Source organism: Aulonocara stuartgranti (genome assembly GCF_965226115.1).
Source record: "Aulonocara stuartgranti genome assembly, chromosome: 16".
In the NCBI taxonomy this organism is placed as follows: domain Eukaryota; kingdom Metazoa; phylum Chordata; class Actinopteri; order Cichliformes; family Cichlidae; genus Aulonocara; species Aulonocara stuartgranti.
In genome coordinates, this window is record NC_138952.1 from 13,206,729 (window position 1) to 13,231,259 (window position 24,531).

Consider the following 24,531-nt stretch of genomic DNA (forward strand, 5'->3'; position numbering starts at 1 on the left):
AATTTGGCGCTTGGTTAAAGTTCTAAAGTTTCAAGTACAAAAAAAAAAATCACGTTACATTTATTTATTCAATTATTTTAAAAGATATATTACTACTTGGTGTTTAAGATGTTTTTGAGTTTATATAGAATTAAAATCAGTGATGAATGTCAGCATTTTATAGTCTGGGGCTTATTTATCTCTTTGTTTTTATTATTCATGGTTATGAAATTGGCCTTTTATAAGAATTAAACTGCACATTCAGTACACATAAAATCAATATATTTCACATATACTTTATTTTTTTATACTAGAAAGCAGATTTTGAAGTAGAGATACAGACATCGCTAAGAAAATTCTTTCTTCATATTCGGTACACTGTTCTATAGAATTAAAGCTATCGCCAAAGAACATGACTTTGGCTGATAAGATCATTCAAACACAACATAGTCCCAGTGTCACCAATTCAACTGTCACCTGATGATCATTTGGTCTTTTGTGCGTTTCGATTTCAACTGTGAAAAACATTAGAATACCTTTACATATAACCAACATTGCAGGTGTAAGATAAACAATTCAAATTCAAACAATAAGAAAAGTGTGGAAGTTGAATAGTTTTCTAGGGATGTTTTCTGACCTTTAGGCTCTTTAATGTTGCATCAACAGATTTCAACATTCAATTTTTATCTTGCAATAAAGAATTTTATTTGCAAGTAAGGTACAGTTTGCATGTTTTGCAGAAAACAACACAGTATTATGTTTGTCTTCCTGTTTAAAAATGAATGAAATAGGCAAAGCAGTAAAACCATGTATAGAGAAGAGAGAAAGTCATGCCTTAAAATATACATTGAATTCTTCACAGCAGTGTGCCTTCATGTATGGTCACTGTTGAAAAAAGGGGCTTAAGAATACTCCAACTTCCTTCACCATATTCAGTGTTAAACTATTTTAAGTCAAGAGAAATGATCATAGAAATTAAATTCAATATGCATCTTTTTTTCATAAATAAATCACATATTTTAAGACTTAAAAATACACATCCTATGTAAATACCTGAGAGCCCTCATATCAGAAAGTTGGTATCGATATCAAAGTTGTTCAATCAGCACACATATATGGATAAATGTTCATTTTCAGTGCCAAAATATACACTGTTTGTATACTGTTTCTTAAAAAATACAATGCACCCGGAACCCTGCCTTTTACATTTTTTGTAAACATTTTTAAATAAAAAAAAACACACAAAATTCACAAAACTATTTGCAACATTTCAGCAGAAAAATAGACATTTACCACACTGTACAAAAACATTCCCCCCGATCTGTAACAATAGCAATAATCGTTCAAGTAAAGTCCTCACTCACTAGGAAAGCTGACAGAAGACACTTTTTTTTGTTATGGTTTGTTTTTTTTGTTTGTTTGTTTATATGGCTGCTTCAGTAAAGGAAAAAGAGTAAGTCAAGAATCTGTCAACAGATAAGTAAATAGTTGGAACTGTGATATACCTGTACCCCAAAGGATGTTACTAAATATAACCTGGAGAGTAAGTAACTAAAGAGTAACTAAAAAAACAAAAATAAAACAACAACAACAACAACAAAAAACCCTGTAATATATTATCCTACATTTAGTTTAAGCTCTGTTCTGTCCTGGGATAAGGAGAGAAAACCAAGGTATCCTTAACACAGATTTTATCACAGGATAAATAAACTGACTCCTTTTTTTCTTTTTTTAGAAAAAAAAATAGGAATAATATGACAGAGGAATGTACAGAGTCAATATCACAGCTGCAAGATGTAAACAATTTCTAGTGCCAAAACTTTACAAATAGTAAGGTTTTATGCAAGCTGGGCACCATTTGCGCATGAAAAGAAGCAACATGTAAACAGAGAAAAAGCTGCCTTTTGATTACGAGTAGATACTGAACAAAAAGAAAAGTTCACTGAGTTTAGCCTTAGAGCATAATAGCCTGCTCATAATGTTAGACAATACATGTTTAAAACTCATAATGCCAACGGTTTTGTGAGTCCATTAAAAAAAGTACATGTTCATCAGGCAGCAGAGCAAAAACCGACACAGTCCTAATTTCCAGTGTCCTGCTCAAGATTTTTCCCTCAAACAAAAGTCTAACTTTTGTTCTGACAATGATCGTTTGAAACAGTCACAACACTTAAAAATTAAAACTAGAAAACATTTGACATTTCTGCTTTAAAGAGACATAAAGTGCATGACCAACTGTACCAAGCACAGTCTTATCGGAGTCCTTTCACAGCAGAGACAGTAACTTTGAAAGAACTGGCTTTGACAATGTACTGCTAAATGATGGACAAGCGAGTTCGGAGGTTGTAATACTCCTACTCTATAGATTTGGGATGCTACAACTATCAAAAGAGCCTTCAGAGTAGTAGTACGTGGTACGCTTCTTTAACTCCGCCTCCTGCTCATGCTGTCTCTTTCGTGGTCCCCTTTGTAAAAGGTCATACATGAATTTGGTGACATTATGGCGATGCAAAGAGTAACATTCAGAGAATGAGGAAGAGGAACAGACATTAGTGTGTATCTGTGTGGGAGATGGGGCTTATGAGGAGCGGAGAAGGGGCAGCCTTAAACAAACAAGATCAGGTCGATAATACCATATTATCACATGACAATTTTAGGAATTTAGCCTTAGAAAAAAATACACTTCCCCATATTAGTCATGTCTACAAACAGGATGAAAGAATATATTACACATGCACAGACAGACAGACCATCCCAATTAATTCAAAAAGTGGATTAGATCAAAAGGAAAGGCATACAGTAAAGCACAAAGTGAGGTACAATAGAGAACATCCAGTGCTGTCACTTTGGTATCCACTGCCATAAAGAATCATACTGCAGCCAGGTAGTTAAATGACTTCAAGATTGTTAAGGGCTTCTATACCACCATCATGCTTTTTTTGTCCATGTGGACAACATTTCTGACAGTTGTTTTTTTTTATACTCAAAGTTTAAGAATATAGCAGTGTACTCAAACTGTAAGCAACACAATGTCTGAGTCAACAGGACACAGTAGTATTCCGCAGAAGTACAAAGGAAATTAAAAAGGTATTTGGACATCTTACCCTGAAAGTGTAGAGAAAGAAAACAATTGAAAAAAAGACGCCCTCAACTGAACTTTTAAAAGTCACAGATACAACAAGAATGACTAGGCAACAGTTTTTATGTTTAACTTTCAGAGTGATTTTTCTTATGTCCTCTTGCATTTAAATGGTGACTGATTATAACAGAGAAAAATATGTCTCAATATAAGCAACAATTTCAGTTTCATGAACTATAAATAGGATCATTTCAAAATGTAAGACAAACTGAAATTTGTCTTAGATAAATATTTGAGATAATTCATTGTGTTTCCAGTGCTCTGTTAAGCAACCTCAAGAACACATTAGACATTGTGCTTTTCAACATGTTTTTCTCTTAAACAGAGGAGAACACTTTTTTCCCCCAATCAAGATATTTCAACTATGTTTACCAGCTTAAACACTGCCCTAAAGTCATTTTCATATGTTGCTTTAGATAGTCTCTTTTTTATTTGGCAGGATTTTAAAATTACAAAATAGACAAGCCACCAACAGGAAGTTGGTGGTTTTCTTTATCTGCGCTAATGGTTCACAAATGCTTTACAAGCCCCTGAGAGATGGAAAAACATGGGTGGTATGATATGGTAAGCTAAAACATGCACCATTTGCAGAGAGTTAAAGTAACATAATACAATAATAATGCCTTCAATATTTTCAACTGCTCATTATCAGATAGGCAGATAGCAATAGCTAAAAGACTCTCCTGAGCTTTTGCACAGGAAATCACATTGTTTATCATTGTTTATAATGATATGCAAGACAATTTACTCTGAATTACAAAATGTGATAAGGTGGTGTATATATATTTATGGGGGCTAATAGCATTTTCTAAATCTAGGCAGCAATGCACTTGCATACCCACTGAGAATAGAACCAGAATGCATTCAGTATATTTACTAACATCTGATAGCATCAATGATCAAATTTTTTATAAGTACAATAATGAATAAGTGCTACTATTTTGTCAAACATAGTGATGTTTTTTAGTGACATTATACACCACCTGCAGCCTTGACGTTTGTCTAGTAATCTGAAACTGATTTTTATCAACCACACTGAGCCCACAGGGCAGAAACAAGTTCTAATATACCATCTATATGCATGCATTATGTCTTCAGAATGAAAACGGTTAAAAGCATGATGAGAGGGAAAAGACAAAAGAATATACTTCAGAATAGACTAAAATGAAAAAAAGAAAAACACTTGTCAATGCTCTTTGACAGCTGCTCTAATATAGAATCTAGTAAGATTTTGAGAAAAAAAAAGTCCTTCCTTTACATTAATCGCAATTAAATAGTACAAAATGTGTCTTTGGCCCATACCTTCATGTGATTGTTAAACTGTTCAGATTCGCAATAAGTAGCTTAAAAAGAAAGTCTGTGATTGTGCTACACTTGTCTACAATGCCATTCAACAATACAGTCTCAGAGGAGATAAGGACGGATATCAGGGTATTGCTCCTTTCACTTCTTTGTCTATCCCTCAATTTTCTACCCATCCTCTTACTGGAAGGTGTGTTCACCCCGTACTATGTGAGAGGAGAACTCATAGCGGTCCTTGCTCCGGTGACCACAGATGTTGCACTCCAGTGGATCTCTGTATCCGTGGCAACCCATGTGGATGGTGTACATGACATGGTCCAGGAAGAGCACTCGACAGTGCTCACACTGGAAGGCCCTTAATTCCTGGCCCTCCCGTCCAAACACCCGTATCCCTTCCTGGCTCACAGGCCTCTCTGTTGCCAGTCGCATTATCCCAACCCCGAATCCTGCCCCACTTCTAGGTGATGCATCTCTCATCCGCTCACCTGAAAAGACCACTGCTGGACTGCCACGAGACCTGAGGCCCACGGGGGCATTGCTGCCATGGTATCCCTGCCTTTCCTGAGGGCTGCTGCGAGCTGAGTCAGCAGATTCAACACCACTGTTGCTGGGTGACTCCTCTTGCCCTTGTTGGGGATGCTTACCTGGCCTTGTTAAACCAGTTGGGCCATTTGAGGTGGGATGACCGGGGAACTCATGGGGCTGAGGCGGCTGTGTTGGTAGTGTGTCACAGTTTCCTGAACGTTCTGTTCGTTGGCTCAGTGGCAGGACATGGGGGAAGAGTGGGTTCACAATAGGCACCACCTCAGCCATAGAAAGTGGAGGACCTGGATGGTGGAGCATGGGGCGTAGGGTGTCTGATCCCAGGTATGTGATGGCATTGTTGATAGCCTGGTCCATCATGTGGGGTGGCATCATTTCAGACTGCTTCTCATACTTAACAGCCATGTCATAGCTCATATCAGGATAGCTATAGCGAGGCATCTTTTCACCTGTAAACAGCAGAGTAGTTCATGACTGCATGTAAATAATGATGATGGCAATTTCTTGTTAAAATAAGATATATATATAGATGCAGCAGCATAAGTGGCAAAAATACTCTTATTTTTATCTTCAGTCAAGAAGGAAAATTAATATGTACAAATGCAAATACTGATTGTAATTTCCATTCTAGACAGTGAATGTTATGGCTTGGTGATATTTTGAACTTGTTTTTCACATTTTGTGCATGATGTTTGAGTCTAATGAGTGGAAAGCCCCATCCATCTACGACTGCAGTGTTTAACCCCTCGAGAACAGGGATGCGGTAAGCTGTTTTCTCTCGATAAGAGCAATGGCAAAGTTACAGGTGTACGTAACCACAGAGTGAAAAAAACACTTCCTTGCCTCTCAGTCAGCTTGCTCTAGTTGCTCAATCTCATCTTCTAATAGTGTGGCAAATTAAAAAAAAACTGTAGGCCAAAGCTATTGTGTGATATTATATAATACTATATAATGCAAAACTATGGAACAAGGGGAAGACAAATCAAACTAAGTAAGCTCAAAAAATAAAATCGGGTAAGCTGATAAAAACAATAACATGTTATTAATGCTCAAGTAAAATCATTTGCAAGACTCCTATAAACCAATTAAATTAATCAATTCATTGTTGAACAATAATATATTTAGATGATAACAACAGCATATAGGCATGCTTTGTAGGTCAGAGTCGTAAAAAAGATCACTGCATGCAGAACATAATACAACAAATTATTTCAGTTGGTACTTCAACTGCTAAACCCCAACCTCCTCCCCCCCTCCCACCCCACTCCTCTGAATAAAACATCATATGAAACATTTGTTTTTTATCTTCGTGGTAATTAGAGTAGTCGATTTGCTGACTATGTCTGAAATGCATGTATGACTCACCCACAAATTTCTGAGGTGTGGTGCTCTTCCTCTTGCCTACATTGCTATGCAGTCTTTCAATAACAGGTGGCCGATCAAAGGTGGCCATGGTGGGCTCTGGCATGGGCCTTGGCTCTTTTGGAACGTCACCTTAAAAGGAGTGAACAGGTGATAAGAAGGAGCACGAATACAGCTGGGTGTTTAAAAGGAAAAATAAATGAAGAAATGATCGGGTTTAGAATAAAAGTAAGATGAATTTTGCTTAGGGCAAGTGCAGCTTTATATTATTATTATTTGCAAAATAAATAACATATCTGAGTATTTTGTAAGTATACTCAGATAGCAAAAGTTGCGCAAAATAATATATCAGTCATTAGTGCTTAATGGTAAGGATTATTTCCAGTTCATTCAAGAATTAACTTTACTGTATTATATGTACGTTTACTGGTTTCAATTCTAGTGAATTTATTTTTACCTGTGTAAGGCCCACTGTTGACATTAGGATCCAAGCCGATACCCTGCAGGTAACCATGGCAACGCTCTTTATGTTCCTCTAAAGATGTCCGCTGTTTGTAACTCCGCCCACAGTAGTTACACTTGTGCGGTTTGCCGACTAAAAGCAAAAACATTCAGTCTATTAATTTCATTCATCGCTGTAGACAGAGAGTGGGCAGTATCCAGTGCCGCAGTATTTAGGTGGTGCGTAGTAGTACACACTGTGAACAGTAAGTAGTACAAACAAACCAAGACCAAGCTTCTGAGATCATGGAGGTTCCACTACTAGTGTGATTCCACACAACTATTGCCAGACAGAAACACAAGTTGTGGGCGACCAAGACTGTTGCGCCATAAAGTCTGCATTTCAAAACGCTTTGGTCTGTGCAGCAAACTCCCACTGCAGAGGCATAGCATGAGTAAATAATGGAATTGATCATGCATCCCATTGTGGCGGTAGGAAACTAACTCCAGGTTAAACTGCTATGGAGGTGGAGTGTGATTCATTGTTCTATTTAATTAGATTCCTTCCTACGAAGAAAAGTGAAAATATAAAGACTCATTCTTTACATCTGTCTTAGTCCACTCATTTCCTTTCATACGTCACGTTTGCTTCAACAAGCATTCAACACACCAATGAATTATTGGAGGTGATTTCTGTTGTTTAAAGAAGTTATTGTACACTATCCGGGCAGTTAGTTATCAGCTTACTTGTGAGCAACACGAGCTGTTTCCATACTGACATGTAAGTTGAGTCAAAAATGGTTAAAAAAAATAATAATTGCAACATGCTTCAACAAGCGAAATCCCAGACACTGCAGAGGGAAAGATCTGAGTCCTGCGTCAGAGTATTCTCAAAATTAGAATGACTCATGAAGTGAACTGAAGACCACAACAGCTAACCAATATGACAAACATGGCACCTTTGGCCAAGTGATGTAGACTCATGGTGACAGTATTACTAGAAGAAGATGTGATCCAGTGCTCTTTTCACTGTGAGAACAGAGAAACCCAAAACCTTTCACTTTGAGCATGGAGGTTGTAACACACATACGAGCAGTCACACAAACTACACACACATTTAGAGCTAGGTGACAGTTCACATGTTAACAGAAGTACTCTTTCTCACATAGAAAAGGCGAGTGGAGTTATTAAAAAAAAGAAAAGTTTCCAAATGTTACGCTGTCTGTGCTGGACTTTTCCTTTTGATGATGTGAATGAAATAAAACCCACTTGTTACACAATGACATGACCAGTCATGGCCAATCTTACATTTCTTGCGTGAATCATTTAAAAGAATAATAGTTTTTTTCTGCCGTATATGTCATTCAGTACTTCTGTGGTCTGTGAATGACACTGTATGGGCTGAACTTGAAACTGGGGTTTATTATCTTTTTTTTCTGAGTATGAACAGTTACAAGAGTACTGCATAATGACAAAAGGTTTCAATATTATCAAAGTGTGGGTAGTGTGGAAGTGTGGTGTATATGCAGGGTCATCTCAGCAATATTCATTTTGGTAATGAAAGAGTAACTTCAAAATGAAACGTCATCATGGAAATAATTGCCTTTGCTTTCCAGCCGTGTGGTACTCTAACAGTGGAGTAGGCAGTATTCAGTCAACAAGACTCACTCCCTTGTTCTCAGTGGCTATACAGATTCTCACTCACACTACATAGGCTTCATTACTTTTTCATATTTATATAACCACCCACACACAATCTTGCACAGATGTTGAGTGGACACATTACAGGTGCTATTCTTATTCATGCAAACAGTCCACTGTGAACTCAGACCCACTTTATTGACGCCATCTGGATAATAAATAAAAACCTGTTTGAATTTAGACCTTAAATAATATAAAACCCTGTCACCTGATTTTCCTGCATTACTATTTTACCAATCAACTGTGCCTGAATGAAAAATGTCATCTTCCAGTATAAGGTTTAATCTAGCCTTTGTCTTCACTGTCTCTCACCGTAGTCTTCCGTTTTCATCATCTGACCTCTCTGTCAAAGCTTTGTATTTCTCTTTTCTTTCTACCTGTTCTTCCTGGCAGGGCACCAAACCACAAATGCCAGGATTCCAATAGTCGTATAATGAATAGTCCCCGAACACAGAGAGGGAGGGAGTCAAGATTACACACGTCGGTCAAATATCCAAATCGATGTTCGGAAGAGTCAAATTTAGAGTCTACGAAAGGACAAACAAATTCAGATCAACAGAAGTGTAACCAAGAAAATGGTAATGAAGGTAGGTGACAAATGTGACAAAAATAAATAAGATGTGTGTAAAGGAATCATGTAAGTAAGGATTTCTAAGAGCAAAATTACACCTGCACGCACACGAAACTGTACATAAACATATGGGCATACACATAAGCACAAAAGTTAGCTTTAACAAAGAGAACTATATATGAGTAAACCCTGCGGGGCATCACAGACAGAAATGACGGTATTGTCTGACCTTGATTTCAAAGGCGCAACAAAAGGGAGAGCACATCCTCATATAGGAAAGTGGGTTACAGTTGATACAGCCAGCACTCCCCATGTGTTTCTCAACAGACAGATAGTTTCCTCCTTAGCGACTAAGGAACAGCGTGTTTCTTGGTACCTAACCACAAAGCACTCACTGTGCCGTATATAACACGCAGATAAAAAGAAGACATAATCTATCTAAAAGACAAGGTATGGCCTCACCAGCCAGCATAAATACTACCTAAGAGGTTAATAGTATGTTGAAAGGGTTTGGGCTTTTTAAAATAGTGTACCTCAATATCGAATGCTTATGTCGACTGCATATATATCTATATATATATATATATATATATATAGATATATATGTAGATATATATACACACAAAGTCTCTTCTGGTTAGCACAAGTGGGCAAGTAAAAAGGGAAGAAAAGGGGCTGAGGAGGAGAACACTTACCAGCATGAGTGCGCAAATGACCAGTGAGGGCATCGCGCCTCCGGCAGGCGTAGCTGCAGAAGGGGCATTTGAAGGGTTTTTCACCTGTATGGAGTTTGATGTGTCGTAGCAGGTTTCCCTTCTGGGTGAACGACACACCACACTGGTTGCACTGGAACGGCCTGTCTCCTGAGAGTTTCATGAACAGGAAGTCAATGCCACAATCACTGTGGATATTTTTTTGAAAGTATCAACAAACCTAAGAAGACACTGTTTATAACTGGATTTTTTTTCCCTTAATATTTTAAAATATGTCATTCGAATTATTATGACATGGTATTTGACTCTTTGAACAACTTGGTAGTTGCCAATGAACAACAAACAAAATAATTATTCAGTACAACTTCTGACCGTGATAATACATCACATAGTTACAACACAAAAACTTGATAACATGAGCGTAGTGTACTTGCGACTCTCTTCTGGAAACTCTTAAGGAATCAAAAATATATTGTAATCAGCATTAACATTAGCATTAAATATACTTTTGGCTGAAGTAAAGTTACAAATGCAAGTGCTACAGTGTCTAATACACAAGCACATATATGTATGGACTACTTTAGACTACTTTTAATCTGGAGATGGAAAAGAGAAATATGACCTGTGATAACCAGAGTACTCATGGCGTCAACTGAAACCTGTTGCGGAGGATTCCAAGGATATTTTTTTCCCTTGATAATAATTCCAAGACAGGGCTATTGTTTCAACCAAAGAAAAAAGAAAGAAAGACGGCAGTCCACACCCACTGTCGAGGAAAACAAATGGTTTCTGACTCACTCTAAAGGAGTGGAAACTGCTGGTTCCCCTGCTGGTTTAATGGTCGGAACAAGATAAATTCTTTGTGGATCATTCATCTCCAAAGAGTTTTATAAAAGATATGTCAATTATGCTAAAAGGTTTATTTAAAAACCTTTAATGCCATTTGGAAAAACAAAATGAGTACCGTTTGATCGATTTCCTGATTCGGCTGTCACATTTGGCCCAGATAACCCATCCTGTACGTTGCTTGGGCTGCCACTCATGGATTCCTCTAGTGCTACTCCTTCTTCCCCTGTTTGGCCTATTTCTTCCACTGCTGGACTTCTGTTGTCAGACTCATCCATGATTTCTTCTTCTTGCTTAATTGTCAGTTCTGAAAAAACAAAGCATAGTACAATCCTGATGAGCCTGATGGCACGGCAAATGTTAGGTGTATAGGAGAGTTAAAAATCTACTTTTACTATACAAATGCTGTCCACAGCGATCATGAACCATACCCAAACCCAGGCTGGCTACACAACTCTGTCAAAGGTAAATATGCATTACAATAAATTTGGTCAGATTGAATTGTAATGGATGGAGATGAACTAGGTGAAGGTAAAGGTTGAGCCACAAGGCCGAGTCACTTCTGTAAACTGAATTGGAGTGCAACGGGCTGATTTAATCTGTGTTGGACTTGCTATGTACTGTAGACAAAATGAATATAGGCTAGAGATAGAGAAGATTAGAGGTACAGAATATAAATAAAAATAATTAAAAAAAATTAAAATTAAAATTAAAAACATTTTTACATACCAACTGATCTCATAGATAGCATTGACTTGACATGGTGACAAGAAGAGACAGAAAGGGAAAAAAAAGAATAAAACAGGCTGGTCTAGTTTCTGGCTGTCCCTGGGAAGAAAGGGAGTGCCAGAGGCCTTCTCTGGCTGCTGCTCAATAGCAGTGGGAGACCGGCTGGATGGCAAAAGCAAAATATTGTGTAATATTATGAGTGCATCTGTGTGTGTGCGTGTGCGCATGCGTGCATGTGCGTGCACCGGTGCGCATGTGCATGTGTGGGTCTGCATGCTTCTGCATGTATGTGTGTCTGAATCTGAGCTGGCGGGAAACGTATCACTTAGTTTCTAGTTATTGGTTACAAGCATTTAGCAATAATTTAACATAAAAATACTAATTGTAATATTTTTCTAAGGTCTTCTACTCTTTATAGAATAAAATCAACAAACTCAACACAGCAAAACATTATCACAAAACATCATCTTCAGTCATTTAAACACAAACGCTATCTTAAATACGCCATGAACAAGCAAAATAAAGTGTTTACATTTATAGTTTATTACATTTGATATCTTTGATCTCTGTACATCTGTCATATGTAGCAATATCAAAGTAATATGCACAGGGGTCAGTTAGCTTTTGTTGTGTAAATTATATTTTTAATTTAAAAAAAATCACATGAGCCTGAAGTGCTTTAAAAAACATTCAGGCACTACATAAAATCTTGTAAATAGCTTTTGGGGCTTTATAGGTTGCACAGGCAAGGAGTATACATTATCCAACTACAACTAAACAATCCTGGCTATCTTATTATGGGATTTTATAAAAATCAATAATATAAGCATATGTGGTTGGATTACTAAAGCCTCCCATTAGACAGCAGTTAGTAATTGTTCTCTTTGACATGAAGTTAATTCTCACAGGCCAATATGAGATATGCATAAATGTGGTCATTGCAAGTGATTGAATCCATGCATATGCATACAAAAACAGCATTGTTCAATCTAATATTGTATGTTTTTCAATGCCACAGTTTGTACAGAAGAACACTTATCCCAATACCCAAGTTGCAATCGAGCCTGTCTTCGACAGCTGTATCCTGGCAACACGGAGCAGACCTGAACGTCCTTGCTATTCAGCTCCTTGCATCTTTACATCTGTCTCTCCAGTGTGGCAGAGTGGAATGCAAAGATTGGTCAGATGAGGATACGCTTGAAACAATCCGCATGACAAAAACAGCTAGGAAAATCATCTAGATACTGTTTTTTATAATTACTACGTCTCCGTTCAATTTATGAGTTATCTGAATTTTCATATAGTGAACAGAAAACCTAGAATCATGATCACTACTGATTGAGAAGGTGACCGAACCCCAAAAAAGAAATTCAGGCATCCCTCAATCTGTCATGTAGTCAGCTAGAGTGTAATCAGCGCATAACACAAATATAACCCCCGTACGGTTTCTGCTTTTGCTTGCAAGTTTAAGAAATTTGGCACCAAAATTTGTACCCCTTTGTGCTTATTGTCAGTATATGATGAGTAGTAACACAACTCTTTTGAAACAAAACCTCAAATGGCAAGCATGTTAAGCAACTGAGACGATGACAACAGCTCTTATTGGTGAAAAGTATTTCCCTGTGAAAACCATCGCACAGCCCACCTCCCTGCATCTCTAAACATGTGGGAGATAAGCTTCCCCTTTTTTTCACTGAGGTCCCTTGTCTTACTTTGTTTCCCCTTTTCTTACTTTGCTGCTTCACAGTGACACTGCTAGAGATGATCTATAGATATAAGTCAGTAGGCTGAAAGGAACCAAGCAACACTTCAGACCAAGTGCAACATGATATAAGATGCAACAGGGCACATTGTTTGCACGCAAGCTTTTACTGTGTAATCTACAGCCCCTTGGTAACGCTGCTTTCGTCTTCAGGTATATTTTATTCGATAATTTTCTCACGAAGCTTCTCAAATTTAAGACAAGAATGTCATTCTAGCTTCATGCTTTGGATGGCTTTTCCTCCACTTTTTTACAATTTAAAGTTTCCACACAAATCAAATGAACATGTGTTCCATGCAAGATACCAGAAATATTATCACAGGCATCTGTTTTCTGATCTGCTCACATCTGCCATGGTAATTTACCTGGCGCAACCAATTATAAATGTATCAGTTATGTATTCCATAGTTACTGATGGGAAACAGAGTATTCTTTGTTTCCTTGCAAAACTTTTTTTGTGAAAAAATATCTTAACGCATAGCCAACCTGAATCATCTAATGCTGATTTTTAATGATAAAGTGCCTCTGCTCATTCTACAGCTGTTCTTGGAAGACTGCAGAAATGTGTATCTAATAACTGAGCACTCACCACCAGGGGAATTAGGACCCTGAGGAACTGTCTCTCCATTAGGTGCTGATATATCCGCCAACATTCTCGAGTTCTCCTTACCAGGAGAGCATTTGCCGTTACCTGGGAGACACAGAAACACTGCAATCTGCATTGTGCTGTAGAATACGGTACTTGAACAACAAATGCCACTGTTATGTGAAAAATGCCAGTTTTCTTGATTGTGTTAAATTGGTTATGTTACATCAAAAGGTTTCAAAGACTGAGGTTAAGATTGAGAAAGTTGCTGTTGAGAAAAATAAATGGTGTTATTGAGGATGACATTAGAGACTGTGACAGCAAAATACCAGACCTTACTGCATGCTTATTTCTGGTCTATGATCTTAATGCAGGTAAATATAGTGACAATAGAACAGAAATAAATATAATGTCTCGATTTGACATACTGAATAAGATGAAGAAGCCTTCTGCTGCTTGCCTTCTCAGATTGAAAATGATTAATTTCTTCATACTCAGATCTATTTCAAGACCTATTTTGAATAGTCATTAAGGTAGTCAATATCCAGAATGCAAAACCAAACTACCCAAAAGTTTTTACCCACCTATGTGATTATAATGTTCAGCAAATGTAGATCAAATTGCATTCTCTCAGCAGTTTGTACAGAACTCGGGCTATGGATAGCCCGGTGTCCACTCAGAGGGAGAGCAAACCAATCCCTTATCCCCTTACAGCATGGCCCCATCAGGGTCACTAGAACAATGCAGTAGCAACAGGCAAACACCCCTTCTGACCCCTTAGGAGCCACAGTGAGAAATACTGTAAAGTATCCATTGTGGTGTCACCACACTATCAGTCCGATTTAAAAAGGATAGCTGCAGCTATGGAATCTCTGTAAAAAATCAAAAGAATATGATAGATGCTTCCTGTGAATTGCTACAATGGTGCACTGTTACAATTTGTTTTTTCTGAATATGTCTAAAGTGACCCCGCATACATGAAAAAAGAAATCTGTGTCAGATCTTTTCTCTCTTTGACAGCTCCTCTTAACTTGACAAGCTTTTTCTGTGGCATTGTTCCATTGTAGTTACAGCCTCACTGAGTGGGCTTACTGGAAGATGCTGTCCAAGACACAATCCCTGGGCCTAGGCTCAGGTTGCACAGGTTGGGGTTGGAGGAAATCTCAGGTGACCAACGTTGGCTATCCCTTGGCAATACTGTCCTGGAGACAGGAGTGGCCCAGATTTGTCATGGAGGATTTTCCATTACTGTAACAGATGCTGTCAGACACCTAACAGTACCATGGTAATCTAGGTAATCCCAAATCTATCTATCTATCTATCTATCTATCTATCTATCTATCTATCTATCTATCTATCTATCTATCTATCTATCTATCTATCTATCTATCTATCTATCTATCTATCTATCTATCTATCTATCTATAACAGACATATCTAATTCAATCCAGTCGCATGCAGCAATTCAATGTATATGTATATGTTGCATGACAACCTGCTAAAATTTAAACTGAGCATCAGAATAGGAGAAAAAAAGTGATTTAAGTGACTTTGAATACAGTATGTCCAAAAAAAAATCCAGCGAATGGCAGTCCTCTGTAAAAAATGTTTTGTTTTATGACAGAGGTCGGAGGACAATGGCCAGACTGCTTCAATCTGAAGGAAACAGTAACTCAAATAACTACTTGTTACAAAAAGGTATGCAAAAGAACATCGCTGAGTGCACATCATGTTAAACGTTGAAGCAGATGGGCTACAGTAGAGTAGAAGATGACACTGGCTGCCATTCTGTTAGTTGAGAACAGAAAACGGAGGGCTAGAGTTTAAACAGGCTAACCACAACTCGACAACAAATGATTGGAAAGTTATAGGTTTCAATTTCTGCCTCAGTACTCAGATTTATAGGTTGCGATTTCATTTGAACAACATAAAAGTGTGGCTCCATTCTGCCTTATATCAGTGACTCAGGCTGGTGGTGGTGGTGGTGCTGTGATGGTGGGGAATAATTTTTTTAGCACACTTTGGGCCCTTTAGTACCAATTGAGCATTGTTTAAATGCCACTGTCTATCTTGGGATTGTTACTGACCATTTCCATCCATTTATGACCACAGTACATATCACAAAGCTGAAATCATCTCAAACTGGTTTCTTGAGAATGAAAATTGGTTAACTGAACTGAATCCAGTAGAATCCCCTTGAAATATAAATCTATATCAATCGATACATAGATACATAGATATCACAACCAGTGAGTTTGCAGACACAAACTTTTAACGTTTTACTGGCTGATAGATAATACATTTGGGTATGGGTAAATAATAGACTCAGACACACACGTATGCTTTCATGGACTGAGGTTTGCGTTGGTGCCCCTGGTTTGCTGAGTCAAATCTGTATGAACAGATTAGGATATCAAACACTTTAATCTTACGGAAGAAAATGTTCTTTGAGTAATATACAAAATTGACATGATTTAATGTGTTGGCAAATGGAAAGGAACAAATGTGTACACATGAAACTTGTAGGTGTAATAATTGCTGACTTCACTAACACACAGTGAGCATAGCTTATAAAGTCCAATCATTGTCCCAGGATAGCAAATGGAATTTCTGCTCTTATAACTTGTTTTAAGTGTCAATATCATACATACTTATTCAATTTGTCAAATATAGGCAATTTCTGAGTTTTATACCAGCCATACATTTGGAAAAAGGAAGATCGGGGACAACAAACGGCTGGAGAAGACAAGCTATTACGAACATCCCAGATTAGTTGGACTCCCACAGAAGTAAAGATGGGGAGGTTTTTCACTTACAAAATCCTACATCGAGAGTTGTTGAAAGACCTACAGACTCTGGAGAAATCTGTTCGCGTGCCCAGAGGAAATCATTACATAATCTCAGGATACTACTGAAAACCACTATCACTGTGGAACACAGTTTAGCAACATTACTATGCAAAAAAAATTTTAAAAAGTAAAAATTAAAAAAAAGTGTTGCCTATATAAACAAGATTTAAAAACACTAGCACTTTGTTCGGACCTGAGTTCATATAAGATGGACAGAAATGAGATGGAAAACTGTCTTGTGTGCCGTTCCAAAGCAAAACCATATGGGGATTCATAAGTGCACACGGCATTTCTTACAATGAGTGTTATACACAGTTTTCTGCTTTTAGTTTTCTTTTGCAGCATAACCATAACCAGCATCTTTTGCAGAACAGACCTTGCTTATATCAGCAAATCGATACCACACGACATTCTGTACTTATGACAACAGCGAGGCTTTGAAGTAAAAGAGGCTTGATGCTAAGTTGAGAAGGCTGCAGATAAAAATAAAATAAAGATTTTTTAAAACGCAAAACAAAGCATCGAGAAAGTTGCGTCTTTTATCTAGCAAGACTAGAAAGGCATTTTTTTATAGTATGCTAAATGGTTATGAGTAGTGTTAGCAGAAGTCGGGATGCAACACAGAGGTAAACATGTCGCTTTCCTAAATTATTTGAAATATGTTGCTGCCATAAAGTTCGAAATTAATCTATGTGTCTTAAAACAAACAAATACATGAGAACAATATAATGTCTCCCTTTTAACGTTTTAACGTTTGATACGTTGTCTTTGTATTTTTTTTTTAAACGTAGGAATTACAAACCACTACACTCAATTTTTTTGTTATATTTGTAACATAGTTTCCCAGAGATTTTGGAAAACGTGTAAACAGAGTGTTTATATGTAACAGGGGATGCTAAGAATTAGTGTAGTAGGGTAGCTGTGTACATGTGGAAGAGTACTGAGTGAGACTGTGATGATGTGTGACACAAAGGTAGACTACTTGACCTAAATTTTCACCCACAGTACACAGTGCCTCGCCAAACCTAGGAGAAAGTCAAAATATATGGGAGCAATGACAATTCCATCTAGTATCCTCCAAAGATGTATGCCTTTTGAAAGATATATAATTATAAAAATATTATTTCAGAAGTGACGCACCGACAGGCAGGGAGAAAAAGAGCCTCCATTTCTTTTTTCCACCTCCAAGACTATTCGCCTGTGTGTTCCTGCAAGCGCAAACCCCAAATGAAGACCTAAAAGTCCCCACAGATCATCAACAACATGCTACCTGTTTTGAAATATGCACACCAAAGCGAAATACATGGTGTGGAGGGGGGGGGCAGGGAAGATATTCAAGAGACCTGCCCAAAGGAAACCAGCAAAGGGCAATGGAGCACCACAAAGCGCATATCCAGTATCTGCTTCGTTCAACAGGATGTTGCTAATGCATTTTCTCTAACTTTAAGGGGTGAACAGGAAAAAGGCTGCACTTGGGGGAAAATCCCTTAAAATGTTGTGTTGTGATTGCAAAAATGTTTTGGGGTTTTCTTTGTTTTTTTTTCATGGTTTAAAAATAAATCAATTAAAAATCAAATGAAAATTTTTGGATTCACTGTGAAATTCAAAACCACTTTTTAAGGTCAAAGTTCTCATAACGATGCAATCATTATTATTCTCATATTCAGTAGAATATAAACATGCATTTGAATATATGCGTTATAGTGTGTCCTTGTTTATAATGTATGGGTCACAGTGTCAATTGAATGTAATAAATAATACATGTAAAGACTTACTAGTACGATAGTCTTCGGAAGTCTCCATTTCTAGGGCTCTGGGAGTGCTGCAATAGAAAATTGAGATATTACTGCAACGTTTACATTATTAATTTGTCTTAATTCTTCATTTGTTTAACGATGAAGACAAACAGATAAAACTAAGTGACACAATGAATGATCACGTAAACCTGCACGATCAAAGCAATGCATGTGCAAACTAACTGCAATTCACAGCAGCTAAAAAGCTTTGTGTGTATAACTTCCACTCTACAGAAGTTTATTACAGCAACAATAGGTCTGTGCTGTTTTCTTTTTAGAGAAGTAGTCATGTATATTTAGCAAGTTACCCTGTGAACTATTTTAAATGTGTGAACAGCCGTGTTTTAGTTTCACATTCTACAATGAAAAGAGTGCTTGTCTAAAAAGAAGTTGAATTGTTGATTTCATGGTTCCTTTATATCACCTGTTTCCACGAAATTACATAATCATTGTACAAACGTTATACATTTCACCTATCTTTATTTCAGGTTAAATGAACCCCTCAACTATTTGAGCGAATAACAAAACGGGCAAGGGAAGATGAACCAAAATGTGCATCATGCTGACAGATTAATCACTAAAATTTATTACGTTACAATTTGAACTTTGGTGCCAAACAAAGTGACAAAGCAACCAACACAATAAGTGGCATCGCCTCAAAACGAAACACAAGACATTCAACTTTCTAGAAGGGCAGTGTAAGGCACGCTCTGTTTTTAACTGAGTGTTGGTGTAATGGGGCACATATGAATAAGTTGTAATGGGATTTCTTATTTTTATATGTTAGAAACTGAAGTTTGGTTCAATCGTTATCGCTCAACCTCCTTTCATTGCTGAGTCTAAAAATGTTATAATTAAGAAATACAAAGTGACTTTATAATCATTAGAATTTGGAAGCACATAACAACAACAAAAACTCTGATATTATTTAAACGTGTGGAGTGTCACAACAACATTACATTGTATCACTGCACAGCTGCTGGCTTCCTTGAAGAACATACAACTAAGCTCTTAAATAATGAGAAAAGAGGGCAAGACAAACGCAGAATCCACATCCCCTTTTTTCATTTCCCATGATTAGATATTAGATACTCTAATAACAGTTTACTGGTGAAAAGAAGTCAGCCACAATTTTCTCAGTACATACATGAGACCTCCTCTTAGCTACATGGGGGTAATCTTTGGCCATTTTATAGTCACAGCAACTAGGCATAGCCATTTCTTTTAAACAGTGATTATTTATATACCATAAGCCACTAAAATTAAAAGTGAAACGTGAAAGTAAAACAAGAAAGTAATGTGGAGTGAATAAAATATATATATATTCACATAATTACCTTCAAGAGTCTCCCTTGTGCAAAAATTAGTTGGTGCTTTCAGTCAAGGACGGAGGAGGGGGTGGCAAGGTGTCTCCACCTCCCTTTAATGAAACAAAGAGTAAAATATGCCTATTTAGTCCAGGGATGTCTCAATACGAAAGAAAGGACTTCTTTTTAGATCGACACGTCTCATTAGCAGTCCACTAAAAGCGAAAAACATCCTCTAATTCACATGAGTCAGCTCAGAAAAAATCATTGGAAAGTTGAGGAGGTGCGCGTCGATAGTGTCCTACAGGTGAATGTCAAAAGCTTCTTCTGCGTGCGTCCCGCACAGTTTTCCACATTAAAAAAAAACGACACTCGCGCTGCCCCACCAAGTTATACACTCACTGGATGTGACTGTAAAGCATTCCATTAGAAGTCGCACGACTCTTGTCTTACCCCGTGGACTTTTGCAGTAGGAACAAAGAAGTGGAAAACTCAACAAGTTGGTAAGGAAAGAAAGAGAAGGATCAAACTGGATCCACCGGTTCCTAAGGAATTAGCCATAGCGACAGGGAGCAGCCAAGCTATTTTGAACAACCAAAGGACTGGAAATCCGCGGGTAATGATAATAGGCAATGATAAAAAGCTACTGTGGAGATGTGACTCAAGGTCAAACCGGTAGAGCTTCATCTGTTTTAACTGCTGCTGCTGCTGCTGCCAACAATAGGAATAATGTGATGTAGTGGCAAACTAAACGGCGGATAAAGTCGACAACAGCAATGCGTCCAAACGCTATAGCCAACGTGGGGCACTGTCCCATCAGCCATAATAATAAGTTAAATTATCAGTTTCCTTTTTAAATAAAGGCCTTCCACTTTGAAACTACTTCCTACTTTGTCTGCACGATTACTTTAGGAAGCCAAAAATATTCAAACTAAGAAAAACAGCAAAAAGGCAAGAAAAGTGTATTTTGCAGATCATCAGGCAAGTTAAGTAGTAAGCTAAGGACAGAGTGCATACCTGGCTGGCAACAGCGCATCTCTGGAAATAACCATCAGCTGCAAAACCGTAAAGCGACTTTTTGTTCTTATAGTGGCAACGCGCTGTTTCTCGTGTTAAGTGATTTTTGCTGGCTGTGTTGCCTGGAAGGCTCGGAGCTGGCTGACAGCTGCAATTCAACAGGTTATCCGATCACCGCAGTCTACAGCAGAGCCCGTCTGGCTTTCCATTCATCAGACAGACGCTCCTTGTCTGCCTTTGCTGCAGACATGCGCCCCTAGCAGCTCTGAAGCGTCTGTAGCCAATTGATAGCCGAACGAAATTCAATGGCTATATCAAAGCAGTTACCTAGTTCAAACAGGAAACCGATTCACGCACTAAGGTTTCTCCCGCGCGCTCTCTTTTTTTAATTTACCTTAAACACGTAGGAGTTTATATAATCCCATGAACTTGCACACTGATCCAGACTGAATGTCTCGGCTTGAAACGGAATTCATTCTTGTCCGACATCTAACATGCAGCGCGGACTGACAGGTATGGTTCCGCAGCGGCAGCAAAAGCAACAGTTGTTACATCCACCACTGACTTCCTCTTCCATCTCCTCCACAGACAACCAGCACGAGCTGCTATTCTGGGAACTTGGTCTGACACAGAGAAACGGATCACAGAGTGTGGACCCAGTCTGCCTCCCTGCTCGGCAATCGATTAGGTTACAAGGGGCCTCTTATTTCTAAGGCTGTTGCCAGATTATATCCCTGTGACGACAAAACACAAGTGGCATAGTCTATTGGGGGTTACCGTGTACTCAAGGGACATGTAAAGTGACCACATGTTATGTATATGTATATATATATATATATATATATATATATATATATATATATATATATATATATATATATATATATATATATATATATATATATATATATATATATATATAATATTTATCACTAAATTACTACAATGTTATTGCATTTCTTTGGAAATAAAATTGTGGCAAAAGCATAGGCTATTTTATAGAATGATCAGTGTTGTCAAGAATGCAAACCATTAGTCTATAACTACTGCTTGTACAAGCTACAGTAACAGTTGATTTTAAGAATTTCAGGTATATATCTTCCAGTATCCATTCTTTTGTGGTAATTGTAATCATTGTTTTAGAAATGTGTTAAAACTTTTGACAATTTTAATTTCAGTGTACTGGGAGACTCCATCACATGACACAGACCTCAGGCATGTTTTGAGGGTGAAACAAAACAAGAAAGAAAGGAAAAAAACTACTTTCTAATAGTCTCTTTAAATTCAGTAACTTAAAAGTAAAAATAATTTGTACAGCACCAAAGTACAGTGACAAAATGGGAAAAGTTCAAGAACACAGCACCAAATATACGTCATTTCTTAGAATGATTAATAGAAGAAATTATGGTGCAAATTAGGTCATGAGGTCTGGTTTGCAGTGACATCATTGTAAATGTCAGAGTGTGGGAATGATAGTAAAGGGTGCTTTTAAACGTGAAAACAAAACCAAAAATCAAACCAAAAAGAGGTTGAGGGTGCAGGTGAGTTTAACACCATTCACACAGTGGCTCCCCACAGGTGTCACAGTCTAATTAATAATTTGTATTATATTGTCTATATAAACAAACAATATTTTATAATATTTATAAAACATATAGCTTGAAATTTACTGAAAGACAAGCCAAATTATCTGCTAGGTGAGATACACATTAAATGTCTATCGAGTTTAGATTTTGCTACAGAATTTCTGTTTTGGAAACAACGCTTAATATTTGAAATTGCCCTGTCTCATATACACCACACAAATCAAAAGTTTCCATAGGTCATGTTTGCAAGCAGCGGCCAGTCATCATGATTGGAAAAAATTAAGTGAAGCAACATAGCTACCAAGCCACAAATCCTCAAAAGTGACAGATGGAAGTTTTGCACTCCTTGGTCTCCCTTTAGGTCCCCCCAGGCTGAATAGAACAGAATAGAATAGAATAGAATTCAACTTTATTGTCATTGCACATGTCACAGGTACAAGGCAACGAAATGCAGTAAAATGAAGCCTGCACGTGCAGTTTCTTTAACAGCCACTTGAGGGTACCTCCAAAACTGAGTCAGTTCATCAGTTACTTTTTCCTTGATAAAAATTGCCACAGGTAGCTGTAGCCAGCAGCTGTCTGCTAGGCATCACGTTTACAATTCAAGTCACTGAGTAGGACCTCTTGGCCGCTTTTGCTCTAAGGCCATCTTTGTGTCCAGTTATAGAGTCAAATTCCAGTGTTGTATACTGTTGTTACTTCAGACTTGTGTAGGTGGAATTAGTGCACTCTGCCTCCATATTTTATGAAGGTAACTTGCTGACCAAGCTTTCCTTTGGAAAACAGACTTTCAAGAGTTAAAGTAACACTGTCATCTATCTTTATGGTAGCATTTGAATGTCTCTGTAAGCTGCTGACTGGTGTGTTGCTAGCTAGCTTACAGTTTTAGCCAATGACTGTTTTCTACAGTCATTGGTTTTAGCTAAGACTACTTACATTGGCTTGCTAGCAGCAGTCAGTCAGCAGTCATAATTTTAAGGTGATCCAGTAAAATAAGTCAAAGATTACATGGTATACTACAAGTGATCTCGTTAGTGTAGTGCTCTTAGTTTTACTCTTGATGGTAAAACTAAGAGCCCATAAATTGTAATTTCATAGCAGAGTGTTTAGGCCCAGTAAAAACAATGCTGCTTAGCTGGCTTATCCAGGACTAGCTTCATGTAAAAAACATACTGGCTGCAAATGAAAGGTAAGTGGAGTGTTGGGAAATCCAAAAGTTTTATTCACCCTTATGTTTTGTTCGTTAAAGAGTTATGTGATGTGCTGTTAGCTGCATTTGGAGAGGTGTAGCCCTTATTATTATTATTATGTCCATGATTATTAATATTATTTGCAGTATTATTTTTATTAGACGTTTTGCATTGTTATATCAAATACATACAACTGAGTTGGATGTAGCTATATTTAAATATATTTGCCAAACCTATCCATCATCCTATTATACTTCAAAGAGCAAAGTGAGAGCTCAGTGTCTGGTTTGAAGGGGGGAATTGAGAGCTCAAAATTGCCAATGAAAATGTTCATTTTTTTCATACAAACGTATTTATTTGGTCCAAATTGGACCTGCATACAAAAATATATAAGAAATGAGTATGAATCTCTCAGATTTTCTTTTCAGATTTGACAAAATGCATAAAAAATTCAATCTGTATTCAGTGTAGTGACCACCGTCTGCTGCCCAGGCTGCAACACACTGATTCTCATAGTCAATGCTATAATCTTCCTCAGACATTCAGAAATCAGATAGCTTGTGTGTGTCATTTACAATGTAAGTCTAGTTATTATTAGTAGAAGTTAACACAATTTTTAAACTCAAAGTGTAAATGAATTTTCTAAACATTTCCTACGTGATAATTTAGTAGTAAATGTTGGACTTTCTTACACTGCATTTTATTTTATGATTTTTAACATTTTACATTTAAACTATAACCAGTTTATGAAATAAAGTAGATTTCAATGAATGTTCTCAGATGTGTATGATTTGTTAACAGATTCACCTGTTTTCACCTATTTATAATTATTTTCATCATTACTTCTGAGCTTTGCTTTCTGTTTTTCTTTGTTTGCCTACCCCGTGATTACCTTTCATACCCTATTTAACATTTTCCTATATTAGTAGTACACTACTACAACTAATACTACTACTTGAGAGGTTCTATTCTAGGACAAGACTGACCAGTTGACCATTTCCTCTGTCTCACTCTTGTCCCACACATTCAACACATTTATCTATATACGTGTCAGACAAAGAGGTCTTGGTCAATACCACAAGTGGAGGACGATCAGTAAATTGCGTGTCTGG

General features: G+C 37.4%; 1 protein-coding gene across 3 annotated transcripts; it reads right to left on the reverse strand.

Moving 5' to 3' along the window:
- Positions 1–259: 259 nt before the first annotated feature.
- On the reverse strand, positions 260–23,189 carry ikzf2 (IKAROS family zinc finger 2). 3 transcript variants are annotated; one of them, XM_082509425.1, is made up of 9 exons: positions 23,166–23,189; positions 19,657–19,739; positions 18,299–18,345; positions 13,678–13,779; positions 10,716–10,904; positions 9,734–9,901; positions 6,783–6,920; positions 6,329–6,457; positions 260–5,412 (listed from the first exon to the last, which is right to left on the reverse strand). In XM_082509425.1, exons 3-9 carry the CDS (start codon positions 18,324–18,326, stop codon positions 4,601–4,603), a joined length of 1,566 nt encoding a protein of 521 aa, XP_082365551.1. In that variant the 5' UTR covers positions 18,327–18,345; positions 19,657–19,739; positions 23,166–23,189; the 3' UTR covers positions 260–4,600. The 3 variants fall into 3 exon arrangements, with proteins under 3 accessions (XP_082365551.1, XP_082365550.1, XP_082365552.1); XM_082509424.1 differs by lacking the exon at positions 23,166–23,189 and having other exon boundaries at positions 19,657–20,094; XM_082509426.1 differs by lacking the exons at positions 13,678–13,779; positions 23,166–23,189.
- Positions 23,190–24,531: the final 1,342 nt, after the last annotated feature.